This window comes from Magnolia sinica, chromosome 4 (genome assembly GCF_029962835.1).
Source record: "Magnolia sinica isolate HGM2019 chromosome 4, MsV1, whole genome shotgun sequence".
NCBI classification, from domain to species: Eukaryota; Viridiplantae; Streptophyta; class Magnoliopsida; order Magnoliales; family Magnoliaceae; genus Magnolia; species Magnolia sinica.
Window position 1 is genome coordinate 35218808 of NC_080576.1, and position 17337 is coordinate 35236144.

Sequence of the window (17337 nt, forward strand, 5' to 3'; positions counted from 1 at the left end):
AGGTTACAAGCAAAATGCTTCTAGGATATGATGAGCCTGGTGTGGGTCTGCGTTCAGCAAACACGAAGACCCACTGATGGAACTCTATTACATAGTCTGGCAGAAATAAAAAGGAAAAAATCCCAGAAAATAGAGGAGAATTTGGAAATTAGACCACTGCGCTGGTCTGTTCTTCAGTTACTGGTTCAAATGAACCGTTCTTAGACCACACTGATGGTCTAATCTTCAGGCAATGCTTCAAATAAACCTTGCTGTATTGTTGTATTGCTGGATTCACTGGTCACCGATCTAATGGAGCAAAGAGGCTATGGTTTGTATGGTTATACTGGAGTAAGTTGAGATGGTTTGGAAACCCATCCAAGCTCTCTTATGTAGGCATTGGTGGCTAGGGGGTTATGGTTCAGGGACATAAATCTCATTTAAACATTTTCTAACTGCTGAGAAACTAGCTGTTATTGGTAGTTTCTGACTGTTGTGCATGAGACATAACAGCTGCTGCATGCTGACTGTTGTGAGACAGGACTAGCCGTTTCTAGTTGTTGGGCTAGCCACATTCAGCATAACACGATGCGGACGTGCAAAGTACAAAGTGCACCACTAGTGCCTCTACAGCCACACTGCCTCACATGCTCACGTCCTCGCACCGAGCCTGTGACCATGACCAAGACGGAGACCAAGCCCGTGCCCGTGCCCGAGCGCCCGCGCAAGTGATTCAATGCAATGCACTGAAGCACACAACCCCGATACTCCTCGGACTAGGTGGGTAAACAAAACTATACTCTGCCATTATCATTTATACCCAAAAAACTTCTTCTCATTTTCTAATGTAGGACTATTCCCAAAACCCATGAAAAAGCATTTTTTTCAAACTTTTTTCGATATATTATATATATTTTTTATTTTTAAAATATATTTAAAATCAATATATTTTATAACAATTCCCCACTAATTTTAAAATATAATTTTTGAAAAAAATATTTCTGCCAGAATAATCAGCTTATATGCATAAATAAAGATATCTTTTGATTTTAATCTTCCCTTAGTGTAAGTATCTTAAAACTCTATCAAAATGACTAGTAGCTATAGTGTTGAACCAGTTATTCCTAGATAACAGAGCCGGAGAAACCACACACATATTCGTTATATGTTAATTAGAGTTCCCACAATCTTAATCAGCATAATTAATAGTCATATGCTTACTCTATTTCGTGAACGATCCCGAAAGAAAACTCCAAGTCTCATGAGAAATGACACCATCTCTACGTTTATGTAGATGAAATCTTTCCAGTGTTTTCATTACTATAAAACACTCGTCCTTTAGACTGAATTTCATTAAGAGTTCTAAGACTCAATCCTCTTTCGTAACGCTCAGCACTTATCTATTAAGGATGAGATCTTATATAACTTAGTGCTGAAAACTTTTCACATATCAGTGACTTGTTTTTACCTATTAAACCCGAATTTAGAGATTTTTTACTTTAGGTTGGGTTACCATCATTGCTAGAACTTCAGTTAAAGAGTTTCAACCCCATCCCTCTAGATGTAGCCTTTACTACCTCTCTCGATAGAGGTTTATTAAAAGGGTCTGCTAGGTTATTGCTTAATTTTACATAGAAAATAGCAATGATTCCATCTCGAATCAACTGTCTGACATAATCATATCGAAGAATTATTTGTTTAGACTTACCATTATATGTGCCGCTATAAACTTTAGCTAATGTGAATTTACTATCACAATGTAGTAACACAACCGATATAGGCTTTACACAAAAAGGAATTTCTAATAAGAGATCCCTTAGCCACTCAACCTCTTTGTCTGTTACAACTAGGACTATGAATTCAGACTTCATAGTTGAGTGCGTTATTTAGGTCTGTTTCTTAGATCCCAAAGATACAGTTGCACCTCCTAGGGTGAATACCCACCCTGTAGTAGACTTGTTATCCTCTGCACTCAATATCCAGCTCGTATCGATATATCCTTCCAATACGACAAGAAACTCTGAATAAAATAGTCATAAGTCTTTGGATGCTTTTAAACAACCAAGGACTCTACTGATAGCATTCCAGTGTTCAGTACTGAGGTTACTAATAAACCTATTAAGTTTACTTATAGCATATACGATATCAGGTCAAGTGCATTGCATAGCATACATAAGACTTCCTATAGCACTCACATATTCCAATTGTGCAACTGTTCTTCCGTTATTCTCTTTTAGCTTGATACTTGGATCAAATGAGATTTTTGCTTCTTTTATATTTAGATGGTTAAACTTGTTTAGTATCTTCTCAATATAATGAGATTAACACAAAGCATAACCCCCACAATATTTTTAACTTTGATACCTAGGATGGTATCAAATTATCCAAGATCCTTCATTTTGAATATAGAAGATAAAAATCTCTTCGCTTTAGTCACACCTTCCATTTTATTACTTATTATTAATATGTCATCAATATACAGACAAATAATAATCATGCGGCTACCATCTACTATAGACTATATGCATTTATCAGCTACATTATACATAAAACTATGAGATAGTATTTTGGAATCAAACTTCTCATGTCATTGTTTTAGGGCTTATTTTAATTCATACAAAGATTTGATTAATCTACATACTTTATTTTCATTTCCTGGTAGAACGAATCATTCAAGTTGTTCCATGTATATCTTCTCATTGAGGTCACCATTCAAAAATGCGGTCTTAATATCCATTTAGTAGATGTGAAGATGATGTATAGAAGCTAGCGCAAATAATATCTTAACGGATGTTATCCTAGCTACAGGAGAGTATGTGTCAAAATAATTTATCCCTTCTTTTTGTCTAAAACCCTTAGCTACTAGTCAAGCTTTAAGGTTTGGATAATCCCATCAGTGTAATATTTATTCCTAAATACCCACTTGTAATCTATGGGTATAAAACCTGGAGGTAAGTTAACTAGTTCCCATGTTTGATTTGACATTATAGAATCAATTTCATTATTTACAGCTTTTTTCCAGAAAGCTGAGTCTCTAGAGGATGCAACCTCTTTATATGTTTTAGGATCATCTTTTATAGTCATTACTATAGGTATTTTTCTTATAACATTTTCTCTATCTCCTTCTACAAGATAGAAAAAGATGCGCTGAAAGTTTATATAATCATCTCCTAGACTCTTCTCTGTTCTTGTCCTTTGACTCCTACGAGGTTCAACAGGAGCTTCCACTATTTGTGAAGCTGAACTATCTAGTTCTCTATCAGGAGTTTGGACTTCATTATCCTTTGACTTTAAGGATAGTGAGTTTTCAAATAACTCAATGTCTTTTGATTCTATTATTGTATTAGACTCTAGATCTAGAAATATATAAGCTTTACTATTTTGTGCATACCCTACGAAGGCGTACTTAATAACTCTGAGTCCTAACTTAGTTTTTTTTAATCAGGGGTTCTGCAATACGCAAGACACCCCCACATTTTTAGATATCCTAAGTTAGGTTTTCTACCTTTCCATGTCTTATATGGAGATATTTTATATTTTTTAGACAAAATTCTGTTTAGTATATGATACGCTGCAAGCAGTGCCTCTCCCCATAGACTTAGTAGCAACTTTGCTCTTATTAGCATTGAGTTGACCATCTTTACTAATGTTCTATTATTCCTTTCAGCTATTCCATTTTGTTGAGGTATATATAGCATGGTACATTGATGTATTAGTCCATATTCTTCACAGAAGTTATCGAATTCATTAAAGAAGTATTCTCCTTCTCTATCGCTACGGAGAATTTTTATCTTCTTATTTAGTTGATTTTCTACTTCTACTTTATATATTTTAAAAATGTTCAATGCTTCATCTTTGCTCTTTAATAGGTACATATACACATATCTAAAGCAATAATCAATAAAGATTATGAAACACCTTTTACCTTCATGAGTAAGAATATTGTTTAACTCACAGATATCACTGTGCACAAGATCCAATACTTAAAACGATCTCTCAACACTTGGAAAAGGTTTCTTCGTCATTTTGGATTGTATGCACATTTCACATTTATTGGTTTCATTTCTGTGTATGAGATTAAACCATTCTTTGCCATGAACTTCAAGGTATTATACCCTATATGGGCTAGTCTATCATGCCACAGTCCAACAATTCAACATATACACAGAAGTGCTACTTTTATTTAGAGAAAATATGATCATACCGTTACAAGCATATCTCTTTCCGACAAAGTTCTCATTCTTTGAAAGAATTAGTTTTCCTAACTAAAATACCACCATTATTCCTGATTTATCCAGAAGATCCCCTGAAACTAAGTTTCACCTCATGTCTGGGACGTGCAGTACATTTGTCAGAATCACTTTCTTCCCAGAGGTGAATATCAATTCAATGGTTCCTTTGCCGACAACCTTCGATCGGACTTCATTACTTATTTGGACTTCTTGACCATCGGTCAATTCCTCATAGGTTTTAAAGGCTGATCTATCGTAGCACATATGTATGGTAGCAGCAGTATCATACCACCAACCGGGAACCTTTTTTGAATAGTATTCACCTCAGTGATCATAGCTACAATATCGCCTTCTTCAACTGCACTTGCTTCTTTTTTAGATTTGCGATATCTACATACTCAAGCATAGTGCCTGTTTTTCTCATAGAGATGACATGAGCCTTTGAACTTTCCGTTCTTCTTTTGGGTGTTTTTCTTGAATTTTCTTTTATTGGGTTTAAGGGAATCATCCTTATCGGAATTCTTATTATTGGTATTTTCTACTGCGTGCACTTTGAACGAGGAATTCCCATTGTTATTCTTTTTATCACGGTTATGAGATTCTTCCTCAATTCTTAGATGTTTCCGGATTTGTTCCAGTATGTAGTCCTCAGTCTTATGCAGCAACTTCTTTTTTATAGTCTTTCCACATCGGTGATAATTTAGCGATAATAGCCCCAACTTGGAATGATTCAGGAAGATCAATCTTAATGGCTTTGATTTTGTTAACTATTAGCTGGAGTTCTTGGATTTGGGCTAGCAACGGTTTGTTATCTACCATGTTATAGTCGAAATACCTGGCAATCAGAAACTTGTTAGTACCTTCTTGTTCAGCCTTATATTTAAACTCCAGAGCAGTCTAAATTTCTTTTGTTGATGACGTTTGTGTATAAATCGTACAATAAATCGGAGAGCGCATTCAAAATGTATCTATGACAGAAGAGTTCGTCTTCATCTCGTTTGGTGCAAGCAGCCACTTGTTCAGGTGTGTCTTTATCAGATGCTTCAGATAGTGGTTACAGAATTGGATCTAAAATGTAATAGATCTTCGATGCCGTTAGAAGAAACTTGAGTTTGTCTTGCCATCTTGTAAAGTTGGTTCCATCGAATCGATTAAGACGAATTAAGTCCTGATTCATCAACTTGATAGACGATATACTATCGGCTTCCATCAGTAAAATAATGCTTTAAGATTGTTGAGAAAATTATAGATAAAATGATTTTCTGTAAAATTATGAAAACCGAAGGATCAAAATGATCTGATAAAAGGACAGGCTGACGCACGTATGGGATGTTGTCCTTAAAGCGATATTTACTCCTACTCAAGTAAATTGAGTATGTTGCAAGGTTATAGGTAAAGTGCTTCTAGGATACGACGAGCCTGGTGTGGGTCTGTGTTCAGCAAACACGAAGACCCACTAATGAAACTCTATTACATAGTCTGGCAGAAATAAAAAGGAAAAATCCCAGAAAATAGAGAAGAGAATTTGGAAATTAGACCACTGCACTATCTGTTCTTCAGTTGTTGGTTCAGATGAACAGTTCTTAGACCACACTGATGGTCTGATTTTCAGGCAATGCTTCAGATAAACCTTGTTGTAGTGCTATATTGCTGGAGCCACTGGTCACTGGCCTAATGGAGCAGAGAGGCTATGGTTTGTATGGTTATTCTGGAGTGATTTGAGATGGTTTGAAAACCCATCCAGGCTCTCTTATATAGGCATTGATGGCTGGGGGTTTATGGTCCAGGGACATAAATCTCATTTAACCATTTTCTAGCTGTTGAGAAACTAGCCGTTATTAGCAGCTTCTGACTGTTATGCATGAGCTATAACAGCCGCTGCATGCTGACTATTGTGAGACAGGACTAGTCGTTTCTAGCTATTGGGGTAGCCACATGTAGCAGTTTTTGCATGGTCAACAATTAAGAGCATAACAGTTACACATCTCTGCAACAGCTCTATTTTTCAGCCTCTATATATACTAAGAGACATCTTTCTCAGTCTTCTAGTCTCTCTTCCAACTAGCTATTTGCCTTAGCCACTTAGTCGCACCGCGACTCGCACATATCTTGTGTAAGGTCGCGAAGTGCAAAGTGTGTCACTAGCGCCTCTATAGTCACACTGCCTCACATGCTCACGCCCTCACACCGAGCCCGTGACTGAGCGTGACACAACCCCGATACTCCTCGGACTAGGTGGGTAAACAAAATTATACTCCACTATTCTCATTTATACCTAAAAAAAACTTCTCATTTTCCAACGTGGTACTATTCCCAAAACCTACGAAAAAGCATTTTTACAAACTTTTTACTATATATTATATATATTTTTTATTATTAAAATATATTTAAAATCAATATATTTTATAACATTATGAACCAAAGATTATGTTTATTTTGATCATCTAACTATCGGAATGGGTGACACTAATTGGAGGATTAAAGCTGAAAAATATCCAATGGTTGTATTTCAACAAACAACTGTCCACAAATTAAAGGTTAGGATTGCCTAACCAATCAGATCTCTGACTTAGCTAATGCGAGTTTTGCAATTTGGTTAAGCGACTGGGATTGGGAACTGACCCGGATACTGGTCGGTGCTAGTCAGTGCTCTGTGGGCCTCACCATCATGCACGTGTTTTATCCACGCCCTCTATCCATTTTTCCAGCTCATTTTAGGGCGTGAACCAAAAAATGACTCAGATCCAAATCTCAGGTGGACCACACTACAAGAAATAGTGGTGATTGAACGCTCACCATTAAAAACTTCATGGGCCCACAAAAGTTTTGGATCAAGCTGGTATCCGTGTTTTCCCTTAATCCAGGTTTGTGTAAGATAATCAACAGGTTGGATGGAAAATAAACATTACAGTGGGCCCTACGAAGTTTTTAATGGTGGGTGTTCAATCACAACTGTTTCTTGAGGTGTGGTCACCTGAGATTTGGATCTACCTCATTTTCGGACTTATGCATTAAGAAGAGATGCCAAAACGGATGGAAGGCGTGGATAAAAAACATGCATCATGTTGGGGCGCACAGAGCACCGACCTAGGTACTGGAGGGGTAACTACCGAATCCCGGTCCAATTCAGGGTGCCTGCGTATCAAACCGCACAAGCTGACAGTGTATCAAATAACGGCCCTTCTCGTAAAGAAGAGCACTCATCTGGTTTGCTCCACGCACAAGAAATGCACCTTTAAAAAAATGGCAAAAAGGTTAATCAAACGCCTATTTGTTTCAATGGCCAGATATCTGAACAGTGGGGGGCCAACATAATGACCGGCTTGGATCTCTCCTCACTTTTGGTTTCGAGAATACACTTGCATACTGCAGTCGCGCGTGCGCATTTCAGAGTCCTGATGCATGGAACCCGAATTGTCTCCTGATGCGCCCATTTCGTACAATTAGGGTCCATGTTTCATTGATCCAGACCGTTGATGATATGTAACCCACTCCAAAGAAGAACGAAGAAGACCTCTTCCATATTTAAGGATTCTATCCATCAAACATGCAGTGGACAATTGATGTATTTCTTTTCAAACCGTCTATTTGTGGTATACTTATAAAAATTTCAGGAACCTGTGGTCTAGGATACTTCTTTTACTAGAAACCTTCCATCTAGAGTCTGGAACATGATCCCAACGGTCCTGATGACTGAAAATGGGCCCCATTGATATATGTAACTGTACACGCGGACAGTACTCCCGTTCTAATCCATCGGGACCTTAGACTTCTCCTGCAGTTGGTTTTCCATAGCCTCCACTGCTCTTTATCACCATCATCATTACCATCTTTTCCAATCTTCCTTCTAATTTTTAGGGTTTTCAATCTCTCCAAACCTCGCTTCAATGGACTGAATTCCCAGAGATTTTTCCCATCTTCGTTTGGTGATCGATGGCGGATTCTCTTACGGAGCAGGTCTTCAATCTCCTGAGGAGATTTGGGAAGCATTTCAATCGCAAGGTTTCGGAGATTGCCATTCTTCTAATCAATCACAAGGTTCGATTTCATCTCCTCTTTCTTTTCTTTATATTGTTTTCAAAGCTTCTTACACGAAGATCGGGCTTCGATTGCAATTCGGATTCCGAATTTTGTTTTTCGAGTTGGATTGTTATAAGAGTACGATGGCCGACTTGGGGTTGCTTAACCACTCATGTATTGTGATTGTGTTCACTTTGAAGTTGGACTTTAAACGGTAATAATTGAAGTAATGTGGGGAGAGGATTATGTACAATTTTGGGTGCATTCGGATGCTCGATCTAAATGAATTACAATAATTTCGAGAGGAGATTAATTTGCAATTTTTGTGTGTGTTTGGATGATCGTATCTAACTGAATTGCAATTATTTAATTTAAAGGAAGTGATGTGAGTGGGGTTCGCTTAATTGCAATTCCATTCGTTTCCAGTTCAAGTTAGACCTGAAATTATTTCAATTTCAATTTGGGGCAGTTCCCCATTGGGAATGGAGTGGAGTTAGCCCTATTTTGATCATTCCCACTTTATGGAATTGAATTGAGCAGCCAAACACAGCCTTAATTGTCAAAATCCATGTCAAATGTTGAGCTGGAGCCTCTACTTTTAGTGGCAAGTGCTTATATTGTATGTTAACCGGATTGCCCGACTGCATTGTTATAATTCCATCGGTCTTCGGATTTGTGAAAATAACTTTGCCTTGAGGTAGCCTAAGTTTTTACTTGGAAGTTATTTGGTTCTTTTACCTGATTTGTGATTTCTGATCTCCGATTGAGCTGCCGTGATATTTACAGTTGTTGCTATCACAAGAGGTTTGCTAGTCCCACATGCTATCACAAAGATGATCATTCACAACAATTGGGATGGTCCATTAATCAAACAGGCCGCGTGTTTATGTCAAATTTGGATTGCTAGCAACTTTTTTTTTTTTTAAAACAATCCATTCTTTTCTTATAGGTGTGACTCAACCATCTAGCATCCTGATTTTTGTGTATATTTTGTATTCATTATATATTCCACCTTATGCACCACTCAAATGTCTAACACACTTTCTAGGTTGGCATATCAGTTATTTGTAAAGGTGTGTGTGGTGTTAGCAAACCTCTCATAGTAGTATTTTCAATTTATTCATTCTATGTATTATATGCTTCAATCGCACTTCTCACCCCAAAATTACGAATTCAATGGGTGGAGGCTTTGATTAAATTAGTTGTTGTAAAATGATTCTGACAACTGTATTTTGTTGAAGTGCACAAAAAACTATATGGCATGGAATGCTATGAAATTTATGAGTGATATCTTTCTTGATTTCAGCATTGAAGGCCCTAACTTAATGGATTGTAGGGAATGCATTTGCCTTGTACAATCTTCAATTCATTAACCTTAAGAAAATATAGGATAATATGCAAGGGTCATTTTTATTTATTTTTAATCGTTTGGTCTTTTGCCCGTTGGGGAGAATGCGTACCAGTTGGGCTATAGGTCGATATTGGGTGGGACCATGTTTGCATGTCAGTGTTGTCAATGTGAACCTTTGACTGTTCAAGGTACGTATTTTTGATCCTAATTGGAATAGGGCCCTCTAGCCAGATGACTTTCCTCCGATCTTTTTTTTTTCTTCTTTTTTTTTCTTTTTTGCATTGTTAGGAAGTGATCAAAGATGATCTAATGGTTGTTTTGGCGGAATTTCACATGTGTGAAGAAGTCGGCAATCCATTTGCAGCATATTTCAATCCTCTAACCTCTAAGAAAGTGGTGGTCGATCTTCTCTGATTATCGACCAATCAGTCTTATAAGCAATATATACAAGATTGTTGCTAAGGTATTGGGTGCAAATAAGAAAGTTTATTAATGGTGTTATGTTTGCGTCTCAAAGTGCCTTCATTCTAAGGAGATGCAGTGGATGACTAGAGAAGAAAGGTTTCAATGGTTTCCTCTTCAAGATGGATTTTGTGAAAGCGTATGGCTGTGTTAACTACAATTGCTTGATTTTCCTTCTTAGTTGCATCGGGTTTAGAAGGAAATGGTAGAAGTACGTCACAACACGTACATTGTGTTTCTCAATTCTTTTGAATGGGTTTCCTAAGGGATACTTCAAGGGTGAATGCAACATCCATCAATGCAACCCTTTATCCACTACTCTCTTCTCCATGATTGGTGAAGCTTTGTCCATAATATTTTTTTATGGCAATTTTGAATGGGTTTCTCAAGGGGATGCATGCTGATGATGGGGAACAATCAAGGTGACTCATGTTCAATATGTGGATGATATAATTCTATTTGGTGATGGCTTGATTAGGGATGCTTGGTACCTCAAAGATATCCTCATATGCTTCTAATTGGTCTCTGGTTTGTGAGTCAACCTTTCTGAAAGCAATGTAGCAAGTGTTAATCTGATTCAATCACTTTATGTGATCGCGAGGGAGATTGGCTGTGGATTTCATCTTTCCCTTTTAACCATTTGGGTATTCCTCTTCTTAACAAGAGCCTTGGGATGGACTGATTGAAAAGTACATGTGGGAAACTTGTGTTGTGTAAAGGAAAAAAAGTGCTCTTCTTGGGAGGGAGAATTACTCTCATAAACTCTATCTTGACCTCATTGTGGATGCGCTTTCTATTCTCTGATGTCTTGTGAGGGTTGTGGCCCAAGTTGAGACTTTCTAGAAGAGTTTCTTGTGGAAAATGATGGTGATGAGTCTCTTAAATTCCATTCGGTGGCTTAAAGGTTGTTTGCAAATTTATGAGATTAGGGGGAATCAGTGTTGTCAAAAGCGATTGCATAATCGCATAATGCCATCCATATGACATGTGCGATGGTCACAGATGCCATATGGATGGTATTCAATCGCATATCGCATAAAGCGATCGCATATGCGATTATGCGATCGCATTCCTTCCATTTTTATTTTTTTTAAAAAAATTTCAAAAAAAAACTATGTGATCGCATAAGCAATCACACATGATCTCTTATGCCATTTGACAACATTGGGGGGAATGGGTCTTAGAACATGCAAGACAATAAAATTTAGGTTTCTAGGGAAGTGGTTGTGGAGGTTCGATAGCGGGGAGGTGTCTTTGTTTAGGGAGGTGCTTGTTGCGAAATGTGGGGAAGCCAATAGTGGGTGGGTGGGATATTAGTTCTGCGTCCCATACTGTTGGGTCAATAATTTGGAGAGGAATTTCTTGGGCAAATTACTTTTTTGTAACCATTTAATGCAGGATGCATGCATGTAGCTAGGTAATCAAGTGAGAGCAATCAACAAATTAACCTAAATAATTAAAATTCACAAATCATGCTAATTCATCACACACATCAAGATTCAAGCATATAATTACGAGAGATTCTGGCCACATATATCAAATTACGCGATGCATGGTGATTAAACACTAAAGGACAGGATCTTATGGATGTAGGAACATCCAATTAGCATAGGAATTGGTTTAATTTCAAAGGGGGAAGCTAATGCGATCTAGGGTTAGCTCAATTGGATTTTAGGTTAACCTAGGGTGTAAGGGATGCGGGGAAAAGTGAATTTAGGGCTTAGATTGTCTAATTGGTGAAGGGATTTTGGGGCTTTGGGTATTAATTGAAGGGAATTATGGATTTGAGTGGTTGTAGGTGTGGGATTTTAGGTTAATTAGGGAAATCAAGATTTTAGAGTTTGGGAGATTTGGGGAAAATTGAAAAGTAGGGAATCTAGGGTTTAGGTTAGGGTTACGAAGAGGGATCTAGGGGTTTTGATGTGGGACAAGAAGGAATCCAAAGGGGGAAAAGGGATGGACCGTACGGAAAAGGGAAAAGGGTTTTGATGTGGCTTCACACGTGTGGACATGTTGGGCTAGGCTTTGGGGCTTTCAAGGGTGGGGTTTGTGTAAGATGATAAAAAAGAGAGGGAGAAATGAATGAATTAATTTGGAAGGGTTAGGTAGAAAGAAAAGACGAAAGAAGTAAGTTTGGAAGGAAATACCTCTCTTGAAGGGGAAAAGGAAGAAGATGGATGATAAAGTGGAAGCCTCGCACCTCTATTGAGTAGGATTGGCCTCACACCTACCTATTCTCCAAGTCACATTGAGACTTGTTCACATCTCATGAAGGAAGAAGAAGAAACTTGAACTTTTCTTTTTGATAAACAATAGCATGAGAAGAACTCAACACCGCCCCCCCATTTGGCCTTATATGCTCAAATAATGAAAATTACAAAAGTAGCCCAACTTATTGTCAAATTTGTTAAAACACCCCTAAGCTAGAACAAAAACACAATATAAAGCTCATAAAAAGGTCCAACCATAAAATAAACTAGCAAATAAATCTTAAAACAAATCTGTGCCATCAAATGGCCTATGTGACGTCCATCAGGCCCCATGAATGGTCGCGATCTCGATCCAATTGTGATAATGGTCCCTGATCGCGATCCAACGGTCGAAATGGTGTGTTGAGGAAGATCAGCAGACCCCATGTATGGGTTATCTAGCCACATAAATACTTGTGCTAGTGCTCTCCTCCTCCTCGCGTACACCCAGATTGATGGTGATGCACGAATGTCCTCATCACTATTTTGTTTTAGAATGATAAATGGGTTGAACGTGTGCTTTGAGGAAGACATCTAACTGCAGACATTTCTCTGAGAGTTGCTATTTGATTACAGAGACCCTTGATAGAGTGGAATGGTCGAACAAGATTCTTGTAGCCAGCCCCAATTAGTTGGGATAAGGCTTAGACGATGATGATAGTGATATTTAATTGCAGAGAATAAATGGGCAATGGTCGATTAATTCTTCCCGTGTTTGAGTGGAAGATAATCTGGTTCAATTGTTGAGGCTTTTGATGACTCTTTCCTTCTAATAAAATTCTTATTACCCATCCCTCCCCCCCCCCAAAAAAAAATAAATAAATAAATAAATAAATAAAAATAAAAATGAGAATACTGCATGAGCTATTCCAGAGACCCAGTAATCTGTATCTTTTTTTGCTGTCACTAAAAAGGCTTTTCTTCTGTATCAGTCAATTATAGTCATAATCTGTTTGTTCTGTAGTGAAGAAAGGTCATTGAAAAGAAAACTTCTGTACAAATGCTTCAGATACATATATTTCCTAGGTGCCAGGTCAATTGATCAAATTTGCAACTTTCAGAATGCTGGTTCACTTGGAGCTCTTGCTGGATTTGCTATTGCTATAGCTTTTACCTGGAAGTTCTTGAGATCTCCCAGCAGACACCAAAGAAGTCAACGGAAAAGAATAGGCTCCGCATCGACAGGCAGTGATGGTACTCAAGCAAATGAAGCTGCTTCCAACTCTGAATTTCACCAGGCAGAACAACATCTAAATGATATAGATGCAGTTCATGAGGTCCATCATCCAGTGGAGGTAAAATATCATTTAATATTTTGATTTGCAGTGTTATTGCACCATCTATCATGCTTACATCAAGGGTGTTTCGCTGTTTGTAGCTCACTCTTGGGCAAATAGTGAGGAAGAAACTAAGCGGCGGGCGGAGGGTATGCACACATCTTTTCAAAATGAACTTTTCATAAACATACATGTATTTGTATGAAAAAGTACTGTTGTAGTTTCCAAGATTTCATGAACTTTACATTTTACAAGATTTCCAGTTGCGTGGTTCTTGCAAGTAGAACTGTAGAAAAGAGATGCTGATTTGTTGAAGTTCTTTAACATGATTTCTTTTTGCTACTCTGCCTAGGGCGCATACTTCTCACCTTTACTTCAGATTTGTTGCTTGTACTTCTTATGGTTATCAACTGCTATTTGAAAATTTTAAATGCATTGGTTCATGATTCGTATTCTTTTTCTATTATAATGGTATTATTTTATGATGTGGATATCTCATATCCTATATAAAATAAAAGAATCCCTTATTGGAGTGAGAAACATACACTCATGCAGCAAACATTTTACTTGATATGATCATACACCAAGTTCTGCCTTGTAGCAATTGCACATAATGGTAGCAATTGCACGTAATGGTAGCATTTGCACAAGGTAAAAGAGCTGATTGATTTCAATTAGGCCTATTGTTGTCAATTTTTTGCCAAGTAACCATAATAATGAATCTTGTTTCAAATATGATTGACGAAACATGATTCACAAAATTGAACCCCATTAGCTGGGATGGAGCTATGATAACGATGATGACGACGACGACGACAGTCAATATCAAAGTTGACAGAAATGAATCGGTGGACTGTGCAAGAAAGTAGTTACACAAATATGTGCAACAAACACATGAAAGGAATTATAGGCATATCTACAATATAAATTAGGAACCACAACGGATGTGTGACAGGGATTATACACATCTCTAAAATATTAATTGGGAACCAAATACCACAGACATACAGGGCGTGTTTTTGCATGCGTGCATGTCATTTAGGCATGCGGGTGGGTGTATGCATAAGCATGTGTGTGGGTGGCTGCATGTGCATTGCATGTGTGCGGGTGCGAGTCATCACAATAATCATTGTAGCCTTTCACCCAATTTTTTGGTGTTGGCTATTGTTGGTAAAAGTTCTACAATGAGCTGCCTATCAAACATCAATCTACTTTCTTTACCCGGGCTCTAGGAACCAGCCATGGCCAAGGCATTGAATAATGGTAACGGTGGCTGTATGGCCGTTACAATATGGGCTGTCATGGATGTAACGGCCCCTGAAGGCTGATACAGCCCCGTAAAGGTCCAAAAAATAAATAAATAAAAGAAGAAAAGGTATAGGCCTGTTACGGCCCTATATCATGTAATGGGTCCCCCTGTTTGTAACTGTTTTTTAATACAATGGCCCCAACAGAGGATGACATTGACACCACTCTCATGCCAACATTGCCCCACCCAATATTAAATCCCAATCCAACTTTTACACACATGACCCAAAAAGTGAGCAAGCAGAGTAGGGTCAAGAAAGGCAGTTTCCAGGCATACTGTAAGCACAAATCATCATTACCGTGTGTATATACTATATGAATGGATCTGAGATGACCCTTTTCGCACACAAATTCTCACAAATTGGGAATTATATACAGTCAATTAGGAAGGAATAGAAAGGAGTTATGAAAATCCTATAAATGATGCATGATGAAGGTACGAGATATACCGATTTATGAAAAATAATACTACAGAGTACAGAGTTAGGAATTCAGTTTTGCTTTCATTCGATGGGCATTGTATACCATATTGTATATGCTTAGCCATAGACTTTGTACAGTTTGTTCAAGTTTTCTTTTTGTACCATGTTGTTTACACCATTTCAATGAAGTTTCTACTGATTCAAACCTAATCCAGGATGTTAAGATTCCTTTTCATTTCCTAAGAGAATTTTCACGATGAGCATTTGTACAATTGTACTTGTATATGATGGAGAAACCAATGTCTTTCTGGAACCTTTACCAATAGTTCACTCCAGCTCACACTATTAAGTTCCATTCCTCCTTAGGTGCCTACGCTTGCTAACATTTTGAAATAGGAGCTTCCCTACCCCTGCTTCCCATGATAGTAACTAAGCTCCATAGATGAAATGAGGCTAAGAAGATTTTTTTTCAAAGAAAAAATAATTTCTTAGTCCGTTTTTGACACGGAATTAGAGGATGTTAGAAAAAAATATTTTATTTTTATGCCCCAAGAGTGGGAGCCGCTAAGATTGGTAGTAAACGGAGGACATTGAAAATCTACTAGAAATACAGATGCACGCACAACAGTTTCTTTTTGTGAAAGGTATCAAACTTTTATTAAAAGAAGACACCAAAGGAAAACCTAAGACAGAGAGCCATTACATCCCTAAAGCAGAAGATAAATTACAAACTTGACGGCCTTTAAATAGGGGTCCCACTCCACTATGTCTCGCTTCACCCTTATCACCACCTCTAGCACCAACTCACAAAGATTCCGGAAGCTTTGAATGTTCCTCATGCCCCAAATGGCCCACATAATTGCCATTGGGACTAGCCGCCACACCATCCAATCAACTTTTCCCACCACTCCATGCTAAGCCCAAAGGAGAACTTCAATTGACCCTGACATCACCCACAGAATGCAAAAGATTTCAAGAAATTTGTCGCACACACTTTGAGCAAAAGGACAATGGATGAAAAGGTGATTGACCAACTCCTCGTATTTCATGCACATTACAGACACGTTAGGAAGCAAACAGATGCAAATGTATATGTTAGAGAGAGAGAGAGAGAGAGAGAGAGAGAGAGAGAGAGAGAGGAGTCTGTTCAAAAGAAAGGCAAGTGGAGGGCTCGAGAGGGGTCTCCTAGTTTGAGCAGGTGATTGAGAGCTCGAGACTAGGTGAGATCTCGTGGGAGATCTGGAATCTGCGATTGGTTAAGAGATCCTTTTGTCCTTTCTGGTCGTAGAAGTGGTTTGTGCAACAACAAAAGTAAAGTTTGCAGGCCGTTGCAAGGAGCGGGAAGCCGACGGCTCGACGAGCTAGAGGTCGGAGCGTGTTGGAGGAAAGGAGGGTCCCTTTTAAAGGGAAAGGCATCATCGACTTACGACTAGACCCCCTTGTCCGAAATCGACCATGATGAGAACGGAGGGGTGTGGATCCTGACAGGCAAAGGGAGAAAAAGGGGGCAGAGGAGGAGAGTTTCAAAGGTAGACTCTTTGAAGGAACTCCCTGCCATCTATGTTGGTAGTTTCCTTGAGGAGTCGATAGAACTGAATTTCTCCCGAGTATTTAGGTAGTTTAGGTTGGTGAGTGAGGTGATAATACCTAGGGTAAGGGGGTCGATAACGATTCTAGGATTTGCTTTCGTTTGCATGAGCAATGTGCAGAGTTGTCCAAGGAGATTGAGGGATTAAAGGGGAGGAGATTCAACGGGAAGGAGATCTAGGTGCAAAAAGCTCACTATGGGTAGGTGGAGGTGAGAAAAATGGGAGGGCGTAGGCTCCATGGGGGTTTGATTGTCGGGGTAGCAAGGTTGGTGTGCCCCTAATTAGGTCGGAGGGTAGAGAAGGGAAGTAGAGTGGGGTGCCTTCATCTTTTAAGGGGGTTGTAGGGCTCAAGTAGGAATTCCTGATGTTGTTTATGTGGATCCTCTGGTTCTGGAGAAGGAGAGCCCTATGTGGGTAAAGAAGGCGGTCTCTCCGTAGGGGCCGGAGG

The 17337-nt window shown here is 38.5% G+C and overlaps 1 protein-coding gene across 4 annotated transcripts in view; it reads left to right on the plus strand.

Moving 5' to 3' along the window:
• The first annotated feature begins 8000 nt into the window (after nt 1-8000).
• The window catches only part of LOC131243004 (peroxisome biogenesis protein 22-like), a 29168-nt gene continuing 19831 nt past the window's right edge, over nt 8001-17337 (plus strand). For all 4 annotated transcript variants that reach the window (XR_009169804.1, XR_009169805.1, XM_058242047.1 and 1 more), the window contains exons 1-3: nt 8001-8249; nt 13355-13588; nt 13672-13719. Coding sequence is in view for 2 of the 4 variants with exons in the window: in XM_058242047.1 (XP_058098030.1) it covers nt 8145-8249; nt 13355-13588; nt 13672-13719 (387 nt within the window). In the remaining 2 variants the exon portion in view is untranslated. The remainder of the gene's footprint in view (nt 8250-13354; nt 13589-13671; nt 13720-17337) is intronic.